The sequence below is a fragment of the Habropoda laboriosa genome, unplaced genomic scaffold (genome assembly GCF_001263275.1).
Source record: "Habropoda laboriosa isolate 0110345459 unplaced genomic scaffold, ASM126327v1 scaffold197, whole genome shotgun sequence".
NCBI classification, from domain to species: Eukaryota; Metazoa; Arthropoda; class Insecta; order Hymenoptera; family Apidae; genus Habropoda; species Habropoda laboriosa.
In genome coordinates this window covers 298,496-315,928 of record NW_017100305.1, presented here as the reverse complement: position 1 = coordinate 315,928, position 17,433 = coordinate 298,496, and the positions used below count along the sequence as shown (strand labels likewise).

At 45.8% G+C, this 17,433-nt stretch overlaps 1 protein-coding gene across 1 annotated transcript in view; it reads left to right on the top strand.

The window, feature by feature from the left end:
- LOC108573987 (dachshund homolog 2) overlaps positions 1-17,433 on the top strand; it is a 177,281-nt gene that overhangs the window by 51,086 nt on the left and 108,762 nt on the right. Inside the window, exon 2 of the mRNA XM_017936483.1 lies at positions 14,932-15,080. Coding sequence (XP_017791972.1) covers positions 14,932-15,080 — 149 coding nt within the window. The remainder of the gene's footprint in view (positions 1-14,931; positions 15,081-17,433) is intronic.

Sequence of the window (17,433 nt, the reverse complement as noted above, 5' to 3'; positions counted from 1 at the left end):
TCGAAGGGGACTGTATTATTTCGACTGATCGAATAGGAAGATTTTTTAAAGTAACACGTCTCTCGTTGCTAATTCTGAGACATCTGTTGTTCTTAAGTAAGACTAGAGAGTTGACTTTTTTTTTTAATTATAATTTCGAGTATTTCCATCGGTTGCTCGTGGTCGAGACCAATCAACGAGAATCGAAGATTAATCCAGGGATGTTAACAGAGGAACACAGAGGGTGTACAAGAAGAAAACAACAATTGACGCATTCCACGAGACTCTTGGCACGAGGAAAGGGGGTTCCCGCGGTAATATCGTGTGCGTACGGTTCTCGTGTTACCCCCGATGTGCATTGTTCTCGCCCTTCGAGTCCGGCATTGTGCCACGGTGGCGTGGCTCGTGGAACAGCCCAACACTCGTGGGGTTGCACCGATGCAGGGTGCATATGCGCTGATAGCTCGTAATGCCATCTCTAATTCCATGCAAGAGCCGATTTGATTTTGGCATTAAGATAAAGCGCGTAACTTCTCTCTCTCTCTCTCTCTCTCGATTCCTCTCCCTCTGTTTACACCCCACACTCCTCTTCGACTCATCCTAGCTCTCCTCACCCTATAGATAGACTGTCTCTCTCTCTCTTTTCGTTTCTATACCGACGATCACTTTCGTAACTGGAAATAATACGAGGGATGAATACGAACTTGGAACGCGATATATCGATGGTTGTAATAATCGTCCCTTAACCCCATCGGGACCAGCGTGCCGTTTCGTGATACAAGCCCTCTCCTCCCGATGGGAACCAGAGATAAACTGGTCGTTCTAGTATTCTTGATGAGAGGAAACAGAGAAAATTGAGTGGGAGTGTTATTAGTTTGGTGAAAGGGACATTGGATCTTCTGTATTATTTTCGATCGAGGGAAATTAGTTTGGTCTGGGAGTATTATGTTTTCTGTGTTCTTTTTATCGATAAAAAAGGAGTGTAGATGGAGTGGAGGATGGTGTCCTGGAAAAAAATGAAAGAAAGAGCGTGTGTTGTGTTTGTCTGGTAGAAGGATGATCGAATCGACGACTCGTCGCAGAGGATGACGAAGCATTCGGCTAATCCTGCGCGATCGCGTGCCTCTCGAGGGCGCGAAAATCCTTCGTGCGATCGCGCTTCGAATGGTCCTCTCTTCCGCTTGGACTGCGCCGGACACGGCGTTGCTCGTCGCGCGATCAACCGCGAACGAGACTCGCGCGTGACGACCGGTCCTTTCCATTCTTTCATCGATTGAACGCCTCTGCGAACCCGATCACCCTGCCTCTTTACTTCGAACTGGTCGATCACCTTCTCTGAAAAATTGTCCGGCACGGCAGGGAGATGTGTCGTCGCTTCTAAGACGTTTCTCACGCGAAACTTCATCGATGAAAGAAATTCAGAGAGTCTACAGCTAGTATAGTCTAAGCAACTCTAGTATAGATGAGCAAATTTAAAAAAAAAATTCTCAGTGTCCTAGATGAGATGTACCTTCACTTTTCGGACAAGTCTCGGCATTATCCTAATTCTTAAATTCTTTAAGAAGGTCTAATTCAAGACCTTCTTGAATCTTCGAATCAGAGAAATGGAGGAGGAGGAAGATGAGGAAGAAAGCAAGGAATTCTTAGAGGTCGCGTCGACATAGTGATTGGCGATGTGGTAGCCCGGGTGTGCCGGCGTGGTCGCGACCGCAGAGGTATCGGAGTGTGGCATGGCACGGGTCAACCGCAAACCGACAACGTCCACGCGCTCTCTCTCTCTCTCTCTCGATCTTGTCCACGTTCTGTGGCTCCTTCGATGGACAGTCCTCTGTGGCTGTACACCCGCGCCACGTGTACACACACGCGACGATTTCTGATGATCAAGGAGGACCTCCCTCTGTCTCTCCCCGTCTCTCCCTCTCTCACACACTCGATACTCATGAATCAAAGGAATATACGCGAGTAATTCGGTGGTGAGTAGCAGTCATGAGAAGGCCACGCGTTCAGGCCCGATCTACAAGGATCTACAGCAACCGGTTTAAGCGTCGCGAGAAATTCGTTGGTCGGCTGGGCGTCGGGGCGGAAACGGGCGCGGCAGGTGCAACCCGGTAATTGCAAACGTTTGATATTTAATTATAATTTAGCCGCGGCGGGGGCTGTCCTCGGCGAAGACCCTCGTCGCTGTTCGATGGGATCTCGACGATCCTCTTGGAAACAAAATAATTCCCTAATTATTCCTGTGCCGTGCGATGTCGCGCTCGCCGCTGAGTTACGGCCTCCGGCTTAATTACGTTATTAATTAGCCCTCGTTGCGGAACCAGCCAGGTTTCATTGCGAATTCTTTTTTATTACAGACTCTGTGTCGTTCACTTGCTACTTTCGTAATCGAAGAAATATTTAACTTGTACGATCTAGATGTTCCTTAAAGCTTGTAGGTCGATACGATACAATTATCGATATATTTCATTGTAAGTGGGAGTGGATGCTTGTCAGTCTACTGTCGCTTTGGATCATCTTTCGTAAATTCAGAGGACTTGGTATCAAATGATAACGATTTAAAAAAAATCACGTCAAATTACAATCGTTCCATTTCTCCTAAAGATAGAGTCGGCAGTCGTGGCTCGGTAGTTAAGCTAACTGACTAGAACCGACTCCCATAACCATACTCTTTCTTCAATATTTTTCTCATTTTCCATAGAATCGCCGTTGATAGTCGCTCCCCGTCTCTGCAGGTCGTTATTCGTTATATAGATTAGGTTCGAATTAGCTGTCGGTTGCAATGCTGCAAAGGAACCGATTGGCACGTCTCAATTGGAAGCCAAGGAATATCTACGTCAGGGAAGGAATTCCTTGTTTTAACGACTCAATAAGAGGTCCTCGAGCAAAACGTTCTCTGGAGGGGTTCGCTTCGTGACAAGACTCTCTCGGTCGTGGAAGCCCCGAGAGTCGTAAGTCGGCGTGAGTTTATGTATCTCGCGCTAGCGCGGGGATACGCGGCTCTTGTCCCGCTTATTATTTCGATCGGAACGTGTGCGCGCGCCACGCTGCAACGCGCTCGTAAAAGCCGCTTTGGACCTAGTATAGGGCCGCAACCCTGAAGACGACGAAGAGGACGACCCAGTGAAAGAAACAGCCGTGAGAGATACGCGCGGCGGCTTTTATTATTTATCCCGTCGTAAGTCGTAAAAAGGACCAGGGTGCGGATTTATCGTGGAAATATTGAAATGAGAGACACTGCTTTCGGCGTTCCTCTTCTCTGAATAAAAAAAAGTAACCGCACGAACGCTTTACGAGTCGATATATTTTATTCCAGTCGAGTGGCACGTTTAGCCTCTTCTTTCTCATCCTCTTCATTCACCGATTTCCATTCGAGAATCCTCTTCTTCGCCATCGAGAACGAAGTCGGAGAGGAAGAAACGTTCGATATTTGTCTACTAGAAGAAATTCGCGGGTACACGGAGCGAATCAAAGTTTCGCAATCGAGCGTGTCGAGGGTCGTGCTCTTTCTTGGATAATCCGCGGTCCAAATTGGCAGGATTACTCGCCCGAAGACTGGGCCACGTCCTCGAGATTGCCGGGATTACGCGGCTGTAACGCACGTCGAGCAACGCGTTTCGCCTGCCACGCGCAAATACAGGTATTATCGGGTATTACGGCGAGTACGTATCGCGTGCGTGAAGGAATGTCGCGCCGTCTCGACGCTGGTTCCTCGCGATCTCCAACCGTCTTTTATTCAATGGGGGGAAATTGTCTCGCGAGAAATTCCCGGAAAATCCTGTCTTTAACCTTCTTCCTACAGAACGACAAAAATTAGGATAGCGACGAACAAATTCTTCTTATCGTTATCGCAATTCAAGAACGAGCAAGATTGATACACCCTGTACGAAGCTTGTACCATCTGGCGTGTCCAAAAATTGCTACTTTCTTTATATGCTAGGGTAGTGACAAAGAAACTCTTATCGTTGTCACAACTGAAGCGCGAGCAAGATTTATCCGTGTCCTACAAAATTATTTAGATCATCCTGCGAACGTGAAGACAATCGTGAGTTATCGTCGCGTGTTGAACATAGAGTACCACTACTGCAGGTAATAAAATCGTCGGATACCTTCACGAGGGTGCCGAAATTGAAACTGGCGCACGAGCCAGGCGCGAACAGCTCTGGAAAAAAATATTAGCCCATCCAGCGACGAGCCCTCGAGACATCTGCCTGGCGCGCTTACACGCTTCGTATTTGGATTAATCGTGCATCTGCGCGTTCGCTCTTCTCCTTCTATTTTTCTTTGTATCGCCGATCGGCAGAGAAGATTGGTCGGCTGGTCGAACTTCCCGGTGTTCCGCCTTCTTTCGTTGTAACCGAGGTGACGACAAGTTTTTTCGGAATATCTCTGTGTTCACCACCCCCGTGATAGTTGTGTATAAGGTACAATGATCGTTGGGAGGAACGAGGAGAGGAGCAGGCTAATAAGCGGGCCTCGAAACATAAATAAAGCGAGCCACGTTGAAATCGTAATGTTCCCCAACGCGGCGTGGCATCGAAATTAAAATTAGCTCGGAAGAGATAGGCTGACTGGAACGAGGGGGGGAAAAACACAGGAAGGAGGAAGCGAGAGATATACGCCCCCGAAAAGGAATATTATGCAAAGCCGCGAGCAATAAAAATAACGTATTGCGACCGAGAGAAGCATAAGTTTTAATCCAATATTACTAAGATAAGTCGCTGGAAGCCCCAGCCATCACAGCGAGAGAAAGATTTCTTTTGTGTAACGCACCCCAACTTTACATCGTGGTTATTAGAAAATGCTCTCTCCCGATGGTACGGCTCATCGCGACCGAAACAGGGGAGTACTTCCTCTGCTCTACTCTTCTTTCCTCTTTAATGGCGCTTCGCGTAGAAATCGTGGCGAATCGGAGATGCTTCTTTTTTGGGGATCTTAAATTTTCCGATATTTCTGCGCTCGACGCAAGTCTTTGGCTTTTCGCGAGCAAAGTAGGCAAGTATTTCTTCCACTCTTTTCTTTTTAATGACTCTCTATGAATTTTAAATTCTCAAATTTTTTGCGTCCGATGTGACCAAAGTATTTTCCATCGCTCTTTCCTCTTTGACGGCGATTCGCGTAAAAGTCGCAGCGTATAAAAGATGCTGTTTCTTCGGATTTTACATTTTCAAATATTTTCGCGTTTCTTTGAATTTCAAATTTACCAACACTTTCGCGTTCGATGCAAGTCTCCGGCTTTTCGTGACCGAAGTAGGGGAGCATTTCCTCCCTTCTTGCTTCTTCTCCAACGGCGCTTCGCCTAAAAATCGTAAAGAATACGAGATGCAGTTTCTTCTAATTTAAACTTTTCAAGTATTTTTGCTTTAGGTGTAATTCCGGTTGCTCGACATCGCGTCGAACTTTCGTAAAAAGAATTTCTTTCTTGCCTCTAAAAATAGCAGAGACATTCCACAATAGTGGACAGTGCAATTACCCCACCCTGTATACCACCTTTCTCTTCCCACACTTTCCTGCAATTCTGCAACGTTTTTCGAACAGCTCCTGAGGTATATGCACACTTTCCCAACGGCCGCGTTCGATACTTACTACATCCACTGCGGAACTTCCTCTCCAAACATCTACGAATGATCCAAACTTATGATCCATGGCATTGCTTCGACATTCTTACTACGCTATTTCACGCAACTTTCTCGATGAACTCTCCACGTATATCTATACACAGGCATACAGTACACGTACATACACGTCCATTGGATAGTGGGGCGAGGAGGAGGAAGCAGTAAACCGGCTGATTCTTTGTTTCTCGCTCGAGGAACGAGAGAACGAGCGTGAAAAGGAATAATATCGAGGGTGGTTGAGTGAGAAAGAGAGAAAAAGAGACGACTAGCGAGGGGACGTGCACGGAGAAGAGAGAAAGAGGGAAGAGCCGCGCATCCAGACCCTCGCACGTTCTTTTCCACTCCGGGCGCGAAATCGGACAAATCCAATCTGACTGACGGGATTGCCGCGATCCACGGACGGAAGGGGAGAAATGGCGGGCAGGGGTTGAGCCCGGCGTAAAGGAAATAATAGAGAGAAAGAGAGAAATCTACGCTGGTTCGCTGTTTCGCTCGGTCGTCGTAAAAATTTATAATTTGGAAAATGCCTGGTCGTTCTCGGATTTCAGCCTCGTGCAATCGGGTTTATAAAGCGAGAAATCGAAAGGGCCTAACCGATCCCTTTTTAGCCCACCAGTCGGCAGATGAGAAAACGAGAAACAGAGGAAGAGAGAGAGGGTATGAGAGGTACGTAGAGCGTCGACGACGACGACGATAACGTCGAAAGACTTTTGACGAAAATTGAAGTCGTTGTTATGACGGGAATTGCGCGCGACGACGCTTTACTGGGAGGGACCGGCTCTCCGCGCTCGCAACTTTTCCAAAAAGATCCAGGGGATGAGGCGCTCTCACGTATACTGGGTGCCCAGCAGGTTTCAACCTTTGTCAGCGTATTCTATGGATACAGAAATGGAACGAAAGTGTTGCACGTTGTGCGCTGCGAGTGTGTAAATGTTCCGGCGAAGGGTTGCAGCGGGGTGTATCGTGGAGTGAGGAGGAATTGCGGTGACACTGTTTCAAGGTAGAAATATGCAAATTTCGCTCGTTGCATTTTTATTGGTTTAAATTGGAAATTAGACGAAGTTGATCTGTGATAAGTGTGACGATACATAGTCACAAATGCTTGAAAATAGAAATTACATTTCTAAATCTCGTTTATAAATTAGACAATGTTCATCTGTGATGAATGTGAGGATACACAGTCGCAATTGTTTGAAGATCAAAATAGAGAAATTTCGTTCGTGTTTCTTATTGATCGTAAACTATAAATTAGACAAGACTGATCTGTGACGAATCTAATGGTACATAGTTGCAATTGTTTCAAGATAAAAATAGAGAAATTACATTCGTGTTTCTTATTGATCGTAAACTATAAATTAGACAAGACTGATCTGTGACGAATCTAATTGTACATAGTTGCAATTGTTTCAAGATAAAAATAGAGAAATTACATTCGTGTCTTTTAGTGATCGTAAATTATAAATTAGACGAGATTGATCTGTGACGAATCTAATGGTACATAGTTGCAATTGTTTCAAGATAAAAATAGAGAAATTACATTCGTGTTTCTTATTGATCGTAAACTATAAATTAGACAAGACTGATCTGTGACGAATCTAATTGTACATAGTTGCAATTGTTTCAAGATAAAAATAGAGAAATTACATTCGTGTTTTTTATCGATCGTAAATTATAAATTAACCATGGTCGACTTGTAATAAATACAATTCTACGAAATACGACGATGTTTTTCGCGTTTCTTATTGATAGCGAATTAGAAATTAGACAAAGTTGATCTGTGATAAATCTGACGATACATAGTCACAATTGCTTGAAAATAGAGATTACATTCTGGTTTCTGCTTGATTCTAAATTAGACAAACTTCATCTGTGACAAATGTGACGATACACATGTTGGCTGGTTGTTTAACAAAAGCGTTGAGTGGACCCACATTGTTAAATATTGTAAAGAAATTTATGTGTGCTCAAAGTGAATAAAACCAAGGGGGGAGAGTGTGGAATTGGTTTAATATGTTGTGAGTGATGGCGTGAATGTAGTGCGTTTGTCGAATCGTCTCGAGATTTGGAAGACGAGCGGATCATACAGAGGAACAGGGAGTAAAAACAGTAGAACCATTGATATTAGAGTTGATCAGATTATCATTATTCCTTTTTACGTGTGTTTATAGTTATTGTCAAATTATTGTTATAAAATATATTGCTGTTGAACTTATTATCACGTGTTACACAACCACAACACAGTCACAATTGTTTGAAGATAAAAATAGAGAAATTACATTCGTGTTTTTTAGTGATCGTAAATTATAAATCAGACGAGATTGATCTGTGATAAATACAATTCCACGAAATACGACGATACTTTTCGCGTTTCTTATTGATCGCGAATTACGAATTGGACAAAGTTGATCTACGATCTTCAGATCTGAGCAGAAAAATGACACCCTCGTTTCCTAACGATTGCATATTCGAAAAAGTTGATTTTTGATAAACGCGACGATGCATAGCTGCAACGTGCCACGAATACTTCACGCTGTTGTAACACTTTAACGAGTAATTTACATATTCCTGTTCACACGACATTTTCGTCTCGTTTTTACCCGCAGAACAGGCCGACAAAGTTTGCACGGAAACTTGGGGGACACCCAGTACACTTGCACACGTGTATGTGTGTGTGTGTGTGTGTGTAGAGAGGAACGGCAGAACGATTACGGTCGCCAATGGCCAGAAAACCGGGGAAAAGACGTAAAGGCGAAACTGACAATTAGAAGCCGAGCCACGAACGCTCGTATTATTCGTTATATCGTTTTACGACTTTACGTTCGCCGCGAGCCGCGCCGCGTTAAGCGGTTTATAGTTTTTTTAATTGCCGTAGGGTGTTCCGCGTTACAAGTAGAGTCTCGCGCGATCGTACAGGAAATCTGTATTATTCGACGAACGTTGGAGCTCGCACGAATTGAGTCGTGGCTACGGTTAGACGGCCAGTTGAATTATTCTCAAAACTTACAATCTTCTTCTCCCTTCTTATACACGAAATTCACTCGTGAAATGAATATTGTTAACGCGTCCGATACCTATCATTATTTATACCTTACCGGCTGACCGTTTATAAACGACCGTACCATCTGTTGATAAGCAACGCGGGAAATTGGTCGAGAAGATCGAGCCAGGAGAACGTGAGTTGAAATTGAAAGCTACGATAAAAAAGAAAAAAATTATCGTGATTAATTTATTAAAATTTATACGAAAGTGTTGTACTTGGTCAGTCGAGATACTAAAATTGAAAAAAGAAGAACCAGAGAAAACAAGGGGATAGGAAAAGCAATTGTTCGTAGAAAGTAATCGTGAAATATGCCCGTGGAGGGCTGTTTTACTTCACGAAATTTCCCGTTCCCACACGTGACACTTTACGACGGCGTTATTTCGAATATCTCCTCGCGGCGATTGTCCACACGGGCCAGGGGAAGTATACACTTGATACTCGAGTGTGGCAAAGCACACCGGGGCGATTGATGCAGACGTTGCCGGTGGTGCATCGCATTGAACGCGTGCAACGAGCTCACCGAGCGACATCCTTTAGTGGTTCGCAGAAAGACAATAGGAGAAACGTGACTGTGTATAAACCAAAGCAACCTCTCCTCTCTCGTACACCCGTTGCCTCGCGATCCCTCCCCTCCTGCTCTTATGTACACCTACTACCGCGTCGTGTTGTCAAGAGACAGAGAAGAAAAAGGAACGAAAGAAAGAGAAAAAACGAAGATCTCACGGCGAAGAATGCGGTGTTTAAAAAGTGTGGAACTGCTACTCGGTTTGTTCCCGCGTTTTCGGCCAACGAGGTGTTTGGACGGCGCAGAACGGTAGCGCAGGATGCGATAAGCGCTGTCGAGCGTCGTAATTCAAAGATAGCGCGTTGTTTAACAGGCAACAGTGGCTTCTTTGTCGAGTCGAACGAGCGCTGCACGGGGATCCTCTTGAAACGACATGGCCTACCAAAATTCCACGCCTGCTAATATAACCAGAAGGCGAGAAAATCCGGAAGTGGAAAAGCCTTTTTCTTCTTCTGGGGAAGTAGAAGGAGAGACGAAGGAAAGGTTGGGGATGGTAGGAGCCACGCGGTTTGCCCTGGAACCGAGCTTCCGGTTTGGCGGTGGTCGAGAGACGAGGTTAACCCACATACTATTGCACGTGGAGTATACGCGACGCGGCAAGTGCAACATCAGAGGGCATTTAATCTGGGCGAATACGAGAGAGCAGATCGAGCAGCCCCGAGCGATAGATTTGGCCAGTGCGCGAAAACGGGGTTGCAACCCTCCCGCAACCAAGTGCACCCTATCCCTCGCCAAAGCCATTAATAATATACCCATATTGGACACAATTCACCTTGAAATTAACCGGCAGCCGATTGGTAAGCCTGGGCAAATTGACTTCGAAATTGACAATTTATGGTCGCTCGATTCTACACTCCCCCTATGTCTCTCCTCTCCTCTCTCTGTCTATGTTTATAATTTTCTCTCACTGTAATTCTTTCCGTGGGGATTGTTTCTTCTTGTTTCCACGAGATTCGAAATTCGTGGAGTTTCTGTGTTGCGATCACGAACGCCCAAGGGGCGTAGGTACTCATGAATTTCGACGATTTCGAGGTTTGTCCCGGTGATTCGACAGATCGTTCCCTCCTCTTTTTTCCACCCCTTGAGGCGCCGGATCATTCACTTCTGCCTCTCTTTCTTTCACTTGGGTATTGCGTAGAAGGAAGGTGCGTTTATCGTTCGAATTTTGGTTCTGCTGGAATTTGTTCCTATTCCTTTTTAGCCTGGATTTGAACCAAAAGGAGGACAGACGTGAGAACGTAGGTAGAGAGGAGAGAGCATCGGCGATAGAAGGGAGCAAAAGTCTGCTCCTTAAATGGCTCATCACGTAAGAATGGGTTTAGATACGAAAAGCATCGGTGTGCCACCACTCTTTGTATTTTTCTTCTTCGTGGTGTGCTGTGCCGATCCTCTTCAGCTTCGCTCGAATTCCACCGTGCGTTTCTTCGGTCCTGGCAACGGCTGGACGGGAGAGCCGCTTCTGCGGTGCGGCGATCATTAAGGCGGGGAATGATCGGATCAAAGCATAGCACCTGGCGCGATTCATCGCGAATCCTACACGCGATACCAAACGATACCGGACAAGGATCGAACAAACTTCCAACTAATCGATCGATCTGTAGAGATCCACAGAGGCCTGTCTGGGGTGGATCGAGGAAGAACTGTGGGTGACAATTTCTTAACGTTGTGTTCCTTTTCAGTTTTTTTGTGAGTGAAGTCACCAATGAATCAAACGATTCTTTAGACTTCTTCCGAATTTATTCCTCTTGAGTTTTGGGTCTTTCTTGGATTTAATTTAATAACGAATCAAATGATTTTTTAGACTTCTTCGTAGCATTTATTCGCTGTTTCAAGAAAAAATTTGTTTCTCTTGTGTTTTCGTGTGTAAAGTAACTTGTCCCGAATTTGTTCCTCTTGCGTTTTGGATCTTTCTTGGATTTAATCTGCTAACGAATCAAACGATTCTTTAAACCTCTTCCTAGGATTCGTTCGATGTTCCAAGAAGAAATTTGCGACTTGAACTTTTTCACACTGTTTCCTAACATTCGTTCGACGTTTCGAGAAGAAATTTTCTAGGCTACACCACTAACATTTCACGGTACTGGTTTACGGACGCGTCACTGTTACACACTAATCGAAGAATACACTATATACACTTAAATCAAAGTATCACGTCCACGGTAATAACCGTTGCTATCGCAGCAAGTGTTAGTTTCACAGTTTCCATAATAGCAAGGGATAAAATGTGGCAGGTTTACCAATATTCCAATTCGAATGTACAGGAAATGTTAAGAATCGTGGATTACATAGCCTAGACTTCTACAGAACGATCGAACGATAAATATAGACCGTTAATTCCATTTATCAGCGAGTAAAGGTAATCTTACAGTAGCCGTTCCACTTCATCGACGTGTTCCATTCGAATTTCCCGGAATTCTAGCGACCGTACTTGGACGTTTTCACGTAATCACAGGCGAACGATTAGGCGTTATTCGCGAGAATTTCTTCGTTTCGACCAGTTTTTCCCCCCAAACGTTTACGTCTAATAGAAGTTGGTACGCGTGAAAACACCGGAGAGAGAGATATCTATCTTAGATATTCTCCGGTGGAAAAGAAAAAGAGTTGGCGCCAACGGGCGCAAGTATCCCAACTGTTCCAGCTTCCTCGGTTAAACTACGTACGGTATAGATATAGAGTTAGGGGAATTAATTGTGTCGAGTGGAAACGAAATGTGGTAGCTTGCGGGGCTACGGTGTTGCAGTAACGCGAACGATTATTCCGCCGATCTTTCTCGATCTCTTAGCCAACGATCGACCACGATCGTTCTATCCCCTCGTGATCGTGCTACGAGATTTCGCAAACGCCTTTCTCGATATCCGCCTTCCTTCTCGCTCGTTTCTCCATCTCTCGTCCAACTGTTCTTAACACTTTCGCGACGGCCGATAGCCGGGCAAAATAATTTCGGAAAGTCCGTAGCTGAGTACGGCAAGCTTCTGCCGCCAATTTTCAATTCTGCTACAGTTGACTACGTTTCCCTTGGCGAAAGCGATCAATCCACGTTTCTACGGTGAAAATTTCGAGGAAAGAAACGCTGGAAGATCGAAGAATCGCAGAGTGCATCCCGCGGCGAGGCTTTTCTTATTTCGCCGGCAGAGACCGGTACGCAAACAAGTGCGTATTATGCGGGTCTAAGCGTTGGTGAGTGCGTTCTTGTTTTCGGTGTAACCCGAAGCTAAGCGGTTTAAGAGATCAACGCCGTATAAACCGGCCGTCTGAGAATCGTCTGGAGATCTCGTGCGTGAGAGAAGACGGTGGGACAGAGATGGAGTGCGGTGATCGTTTGGGAATCAGGCGAAAGGGAGCGAGCGAGAGGAACGAAACGAAACGAGAGAGAGAGAGATAGTGGGAGGAGGGCGCCAGAGGAACGTGGAAGAGAAAGATCAGGAGAATGAAGAGAGGTGCAAAAGCACCCTGTACACGAGAGAAACGGGCGCCAGAGGAACGTGGAAGAGAAAGATCAGGAGAATGAAGAGAGGTGCAAAAGCACCCTGTGCACGAGAGAAACAGAGAGAGAGAGAGAGAAGGGAGGCAGAAGTTAAACGGAGGATGAGGAAGACTCTAGGCAACGCGAAGAGGCAAAGCGAGAGGGCCAGGCAGAAAGACGGGATGAAAAATTAGATTTACAAATCTGTCCTGACTACTATGAGATTGCTCGCTTACCGAGCAGAGATGCTCAACCAGCCGCGTTCCTCCTGGCGCCTACTCTGCCGCCGGATATAAATATCGAAGAGAGAATATCTCCTCCTACTCCTCCCTTTCCACCTCTATCGCGCTTCAATTTTCATTCCTTCTCTTTGCTCCATTTTCGTCGCGACGCCTGGCCCCCGTCGACGTCGCTCTCATTCGCGCTATGCCAGATAGCTGCCTCTACACACAGGCTACTGAAAATCGAAGCGGATGTTGCTGGTTAAATTTCAAGTAGAATCTGCAACTTAACGTTATTTCGACTACAAAAGACGAGGGAATATCGTTACATCGATAGGTATAGTTGGGGCCACGATATAGCGAGGTTGTAAATTAAACTCTCTAAGAATCGGCACCGATTGATGTTGCAGTCTGTTTGAGGGTTCCAACAATAAACGAATGGTAGCGTATGATTTGGTGCTTCAAGTAGAAAATGGTATTTCATTTACAAATGGAAAATATGTTAATATTAAGCTACACAATCTTTTTGCACTTTCTATCTGTATATAACACGAGTAGATAAACTAAGATGCTAAAGACATCAATAAGACCTTTACCTGTAACCGTACTTCCAAAAGCGGCTTCCCCCAGAGGGAGAAACCCTAATTTGTCCTAGCTGCGTGCAGTTTTCAGTAAATATATTCGAATCAGTTGACTTTCGCTGGATACAAGAATTCTTCGTACGGTCCTGACAATGGTTTCAAGTACTTATCTGCTCGTATCTCTGTCAATTTTCGGGTCCCGGCAGCTAAAACATGTTTACTTTGACGTCTGACCGATTTTACGACCTCGCTATATCGTGGCCCCGACTATACGTTTCAAACAGATCCCGCAGGAGGAATGTTTTCGATCGAGAGAGAGTTTGAGAATCGCTGGACGAATACAGGCGCTATATCGGGAGCGAAGGAAAGGATCCTGCCGCGGTAACAACGAGTCCCTCTCTCTCAGGCATTTCCACGGCGAGAGCAAAAGCTCGAATCACGCGTGCACGCGTGTATACAGTTGGCGCGGCGTGTGTCCGTGCCCGGGCGTGTATATCGAAGCGCCTCTCCGGCGCCTGCCGCCTATGAAAAATGAGCGTTCCTGCCAGCCGCAGCATCTACTCTCCACCGTCCTGTGAATCGCTTCGTTTCCGATCCTCCGACGCTTTTTTTCTTCTTTTTCACGCAATCTGTGACACAACTTCCACCTCGATGATCGTCCAATTGTACCTCTATTTTTGAAAATTATCGCTACCTTTTTCGTCTTTCTTTCGACAGTCGTTGACTTTCTCCGGATTACCGTAAGAGGAGGTGAAAATTGAAAAGTGTACTTAGTTGGAATAATGGAGTTTCTTTCGCGACACGATAAGTTATGCAAATGTAGGCTATTTGGCGCGTTTCGTCGCCCCACCTTTATCTTCCCCCCTATTAGGTTTATCGCGACAGTGTCACTACGTATTAGCACCGGTGGTATTATCTCTGGTAACTCGCAACGAGTTCGTTCTGGATCGCGGCAAGGTGAGAATTTGATTCGTTCGTGTTGTACCGGGGAACCAGTTCTCGAAACGTACGCGTACGTTGTTGTAGGATAGAGAGAGACTAATCCACGGAGCTTGTAGCAGCCAGAAGTTTAGTCATCGAGCTCCATTCGAGCGTTTCCTCTCTTCTTTCGAGACCGATGGGTCTCGAGGTTGGAGTCGGGGGACCGGCCGAAAAGTCATCGATTCGCGAGAAAAGACTGTCCAATCGAGCCCGAAATTCTCGAAAATTGTGTCTCGAATTTTCCAGAAATACTTTTCTAAATTACCAAGCCTTCTCGTTCAAATCTTATTTATCGTCGTTGCACTTTGAAATGTTCATTGAGAATTAACGAGTTTCTTCTGCGATCGAGGAGAATATTAATTACACGGAGGAGGTCTTTTCTCGTAACGACACTTACGACGACAAGTCGTAAGCGCGACGATCGGGGTATGACGTTACCTCGATGACAGGTGTCTCTAGCCACAGTAACTCTCTACCACTGTACAGCTCCAGGCCAGGAAGACCACCGAAGAGAGCTTCCGTCGGTCTCAGTCTCGCAGCCAGCCATCTGGCCGCGGCGACCGGTCACCACCCCCAGCACTCGCTCAAGAAGCACAGGATGGACAACGGGGATTACTACGAGAACGGGCATTTGGGTAAGTGGTAACCAACAAACGTTTCTTCCAACCGTTTCTCTACACTGTCACACGCTTACGATTCCACGCGGTTTACGTTCGTGCAAACGACTTTTTCACCGTTCGCGGCACTGTCCTCGGACGTATTTTACGTCCCCGCGAACCGCCGTCTTTTCGCCGAGTACAGACGTGACGTTTTATGGAGATACCGTGGATTTCACGACCACGTTGTTGCACGATGTTGCTGGACGCTTAGCGTTGAGGATGTTCGTATATAATAGGGGACACGGAGATGGACCGCGAGTGATTTAAATGGTACATGGTAGAGGAATCTTTAACACGTTCCTTGCTGCGCGGTACACGATAGGTTTTGGAAGTGGAAGTAGCGTTAGGAGGAAAAGAATATTCTTCGATTTAACTCAACGTTCGCAATTTTATTTTTTTCTATTGTTTCCCAGGCGCATAGAAATGAGTTTGCCATTTATTTATATTATCGTGACTTAGATGTCTGCGATAGGATAGGAAGGATAGCGCAATGTGAAAAGTGAAAGAGAATAATTAGAGAAAATTGCACTTTTTCGAGGATTAGTTGTGCACGTGTAAGACACGAAAGGGTCGAGGCTCAGAGTATGCACGAAAGTAGATGCAAGTGAGATTTTTCTACAGTTAACCCTCTTTCTCCCTGTGTAAGATTTTAAAAATTTCCAGTCGCTACATTTTTCTAAAATTCTCTCAAATCTCGTTTTTCCCGCGTTACGGAACGTGTTAAAAAATGTCGAACGAATTTTCGTTCGGTATCGCAATGTACACTCTCGTCCATAAACACCGCAGAGCATTCATATCTGTCATTTTCACCGATGCGAAGTAACAGCCGTAGATTGCTCATTTTTGCGTTACTCACGGACCACGGTGTACACGCGAAAGGCGCCAAAGACGCCAGGAAAGCTGCGGACAGGCCACTCTAGGGCAAAGCATACGGTCGCGTAGATACGTAGCCCTGGTACCAGGGGCACGCACTTGATTACTGCCATCCGTATACGCGCCACGGTGACCCTACCGATCAATTAATTAGGGGAATCAAACACACTTGGAGTGAGCAAATTAACTGCAACTGCACCGTCGTGTTGCGGCCTGTGGTGGCGGTTGTCGATGCCAGAATATCGGCACCGTTACACCCGTGCGCTCTCGCCCTTCTCCCTTCGTTAACTTCCAAATCTTCCTTCTCCTTCCTCCGACGACAACCCTTTCCTCTTTTTAATCGTCCTCCCCGATGCTGAAATATCACTTCGTCTTCCTTCCTGGCTTCTCGTCGTAACGTATTTCAAACTACTCCAGTATCAGGTCCTCCGTACTCAAATAGGTAACCGAGCAGAGACAATACAGAGGGAGGTGTTGGCGTAGCGCGCAAGGGCTCGGCCTGACAACCTCGAGGTCTCGGGTTCGATTCCCGTTGGGTCCGTTAACATTTTTTCTCGCTTCCTACGTATCATTTCGTATAAAGCAACACTTCTATTTATCATTAGCACGTGCAAGCTAATTAACAATCTATCCACCTATCTATACATTGAAAAATATGAACGTAGTTTCGCGGAGGGGTATTATTTATATTCTTGGAAAACCGGGGGGTACAGGTCCTAGGGAAAAAGGTCGTAAAATCGCGTGGAACCGCGCGTCGACGAATCGCCGTTCGGAAATTGGTTAAGCAAATAATTGCGAATACGCCGGCCGTTCAATTTTACGGGCAAATACGTTTGACGGTGCAACGTTAATGAATTAATGCCGCGCGGACGAACGAGCGGAGTGCAGTTGCTGGTGCACCGACTCCAGCACAACCGGCACAACCACCAGCCGGGGTAAACGTTGAAACGGCCAGCAATTAATTACGAACCCGCGGTAATTGTATAATTGTTTTACGATTGGATCCCCTTTCTCGGTACGATTGATCGCCAACCTCCCTCTTTCTCTCTCTAGCCGGTTTCCTTTCAACTTTGTCGCCGCAGCTACACCAAGTGTTATATAGCTACTCTGCCTGAGAGAGCGAAGGTTTCTTCTCGTGTTGCATCGTAAACTGCGAATCGTAAACATCTTTCCGTGTGTAGTCATCGAGCAGCTTTAATCTCCGCTGCTTGCAAATACAGCCGGTTTTTTGCTGCACGCGTCTAGCGTAAGTTGGACACGTTTACCGTGGATTGAAGCCTTTTTGCCTATGTACAGTCTCGCGTGTAAGTTTCCCGAGTGTTTGTCACGGTTTCGTAAGGCGTTTAGCGAGAATTTCATTTGCTTCGCTGTGGGAACAATTGGCAAATCATCGCTCCTTCCATCGTGTCTAATTAGGTTTTATAACGAGCGATAAAGTAGTTGTTTTTTTTTTTTT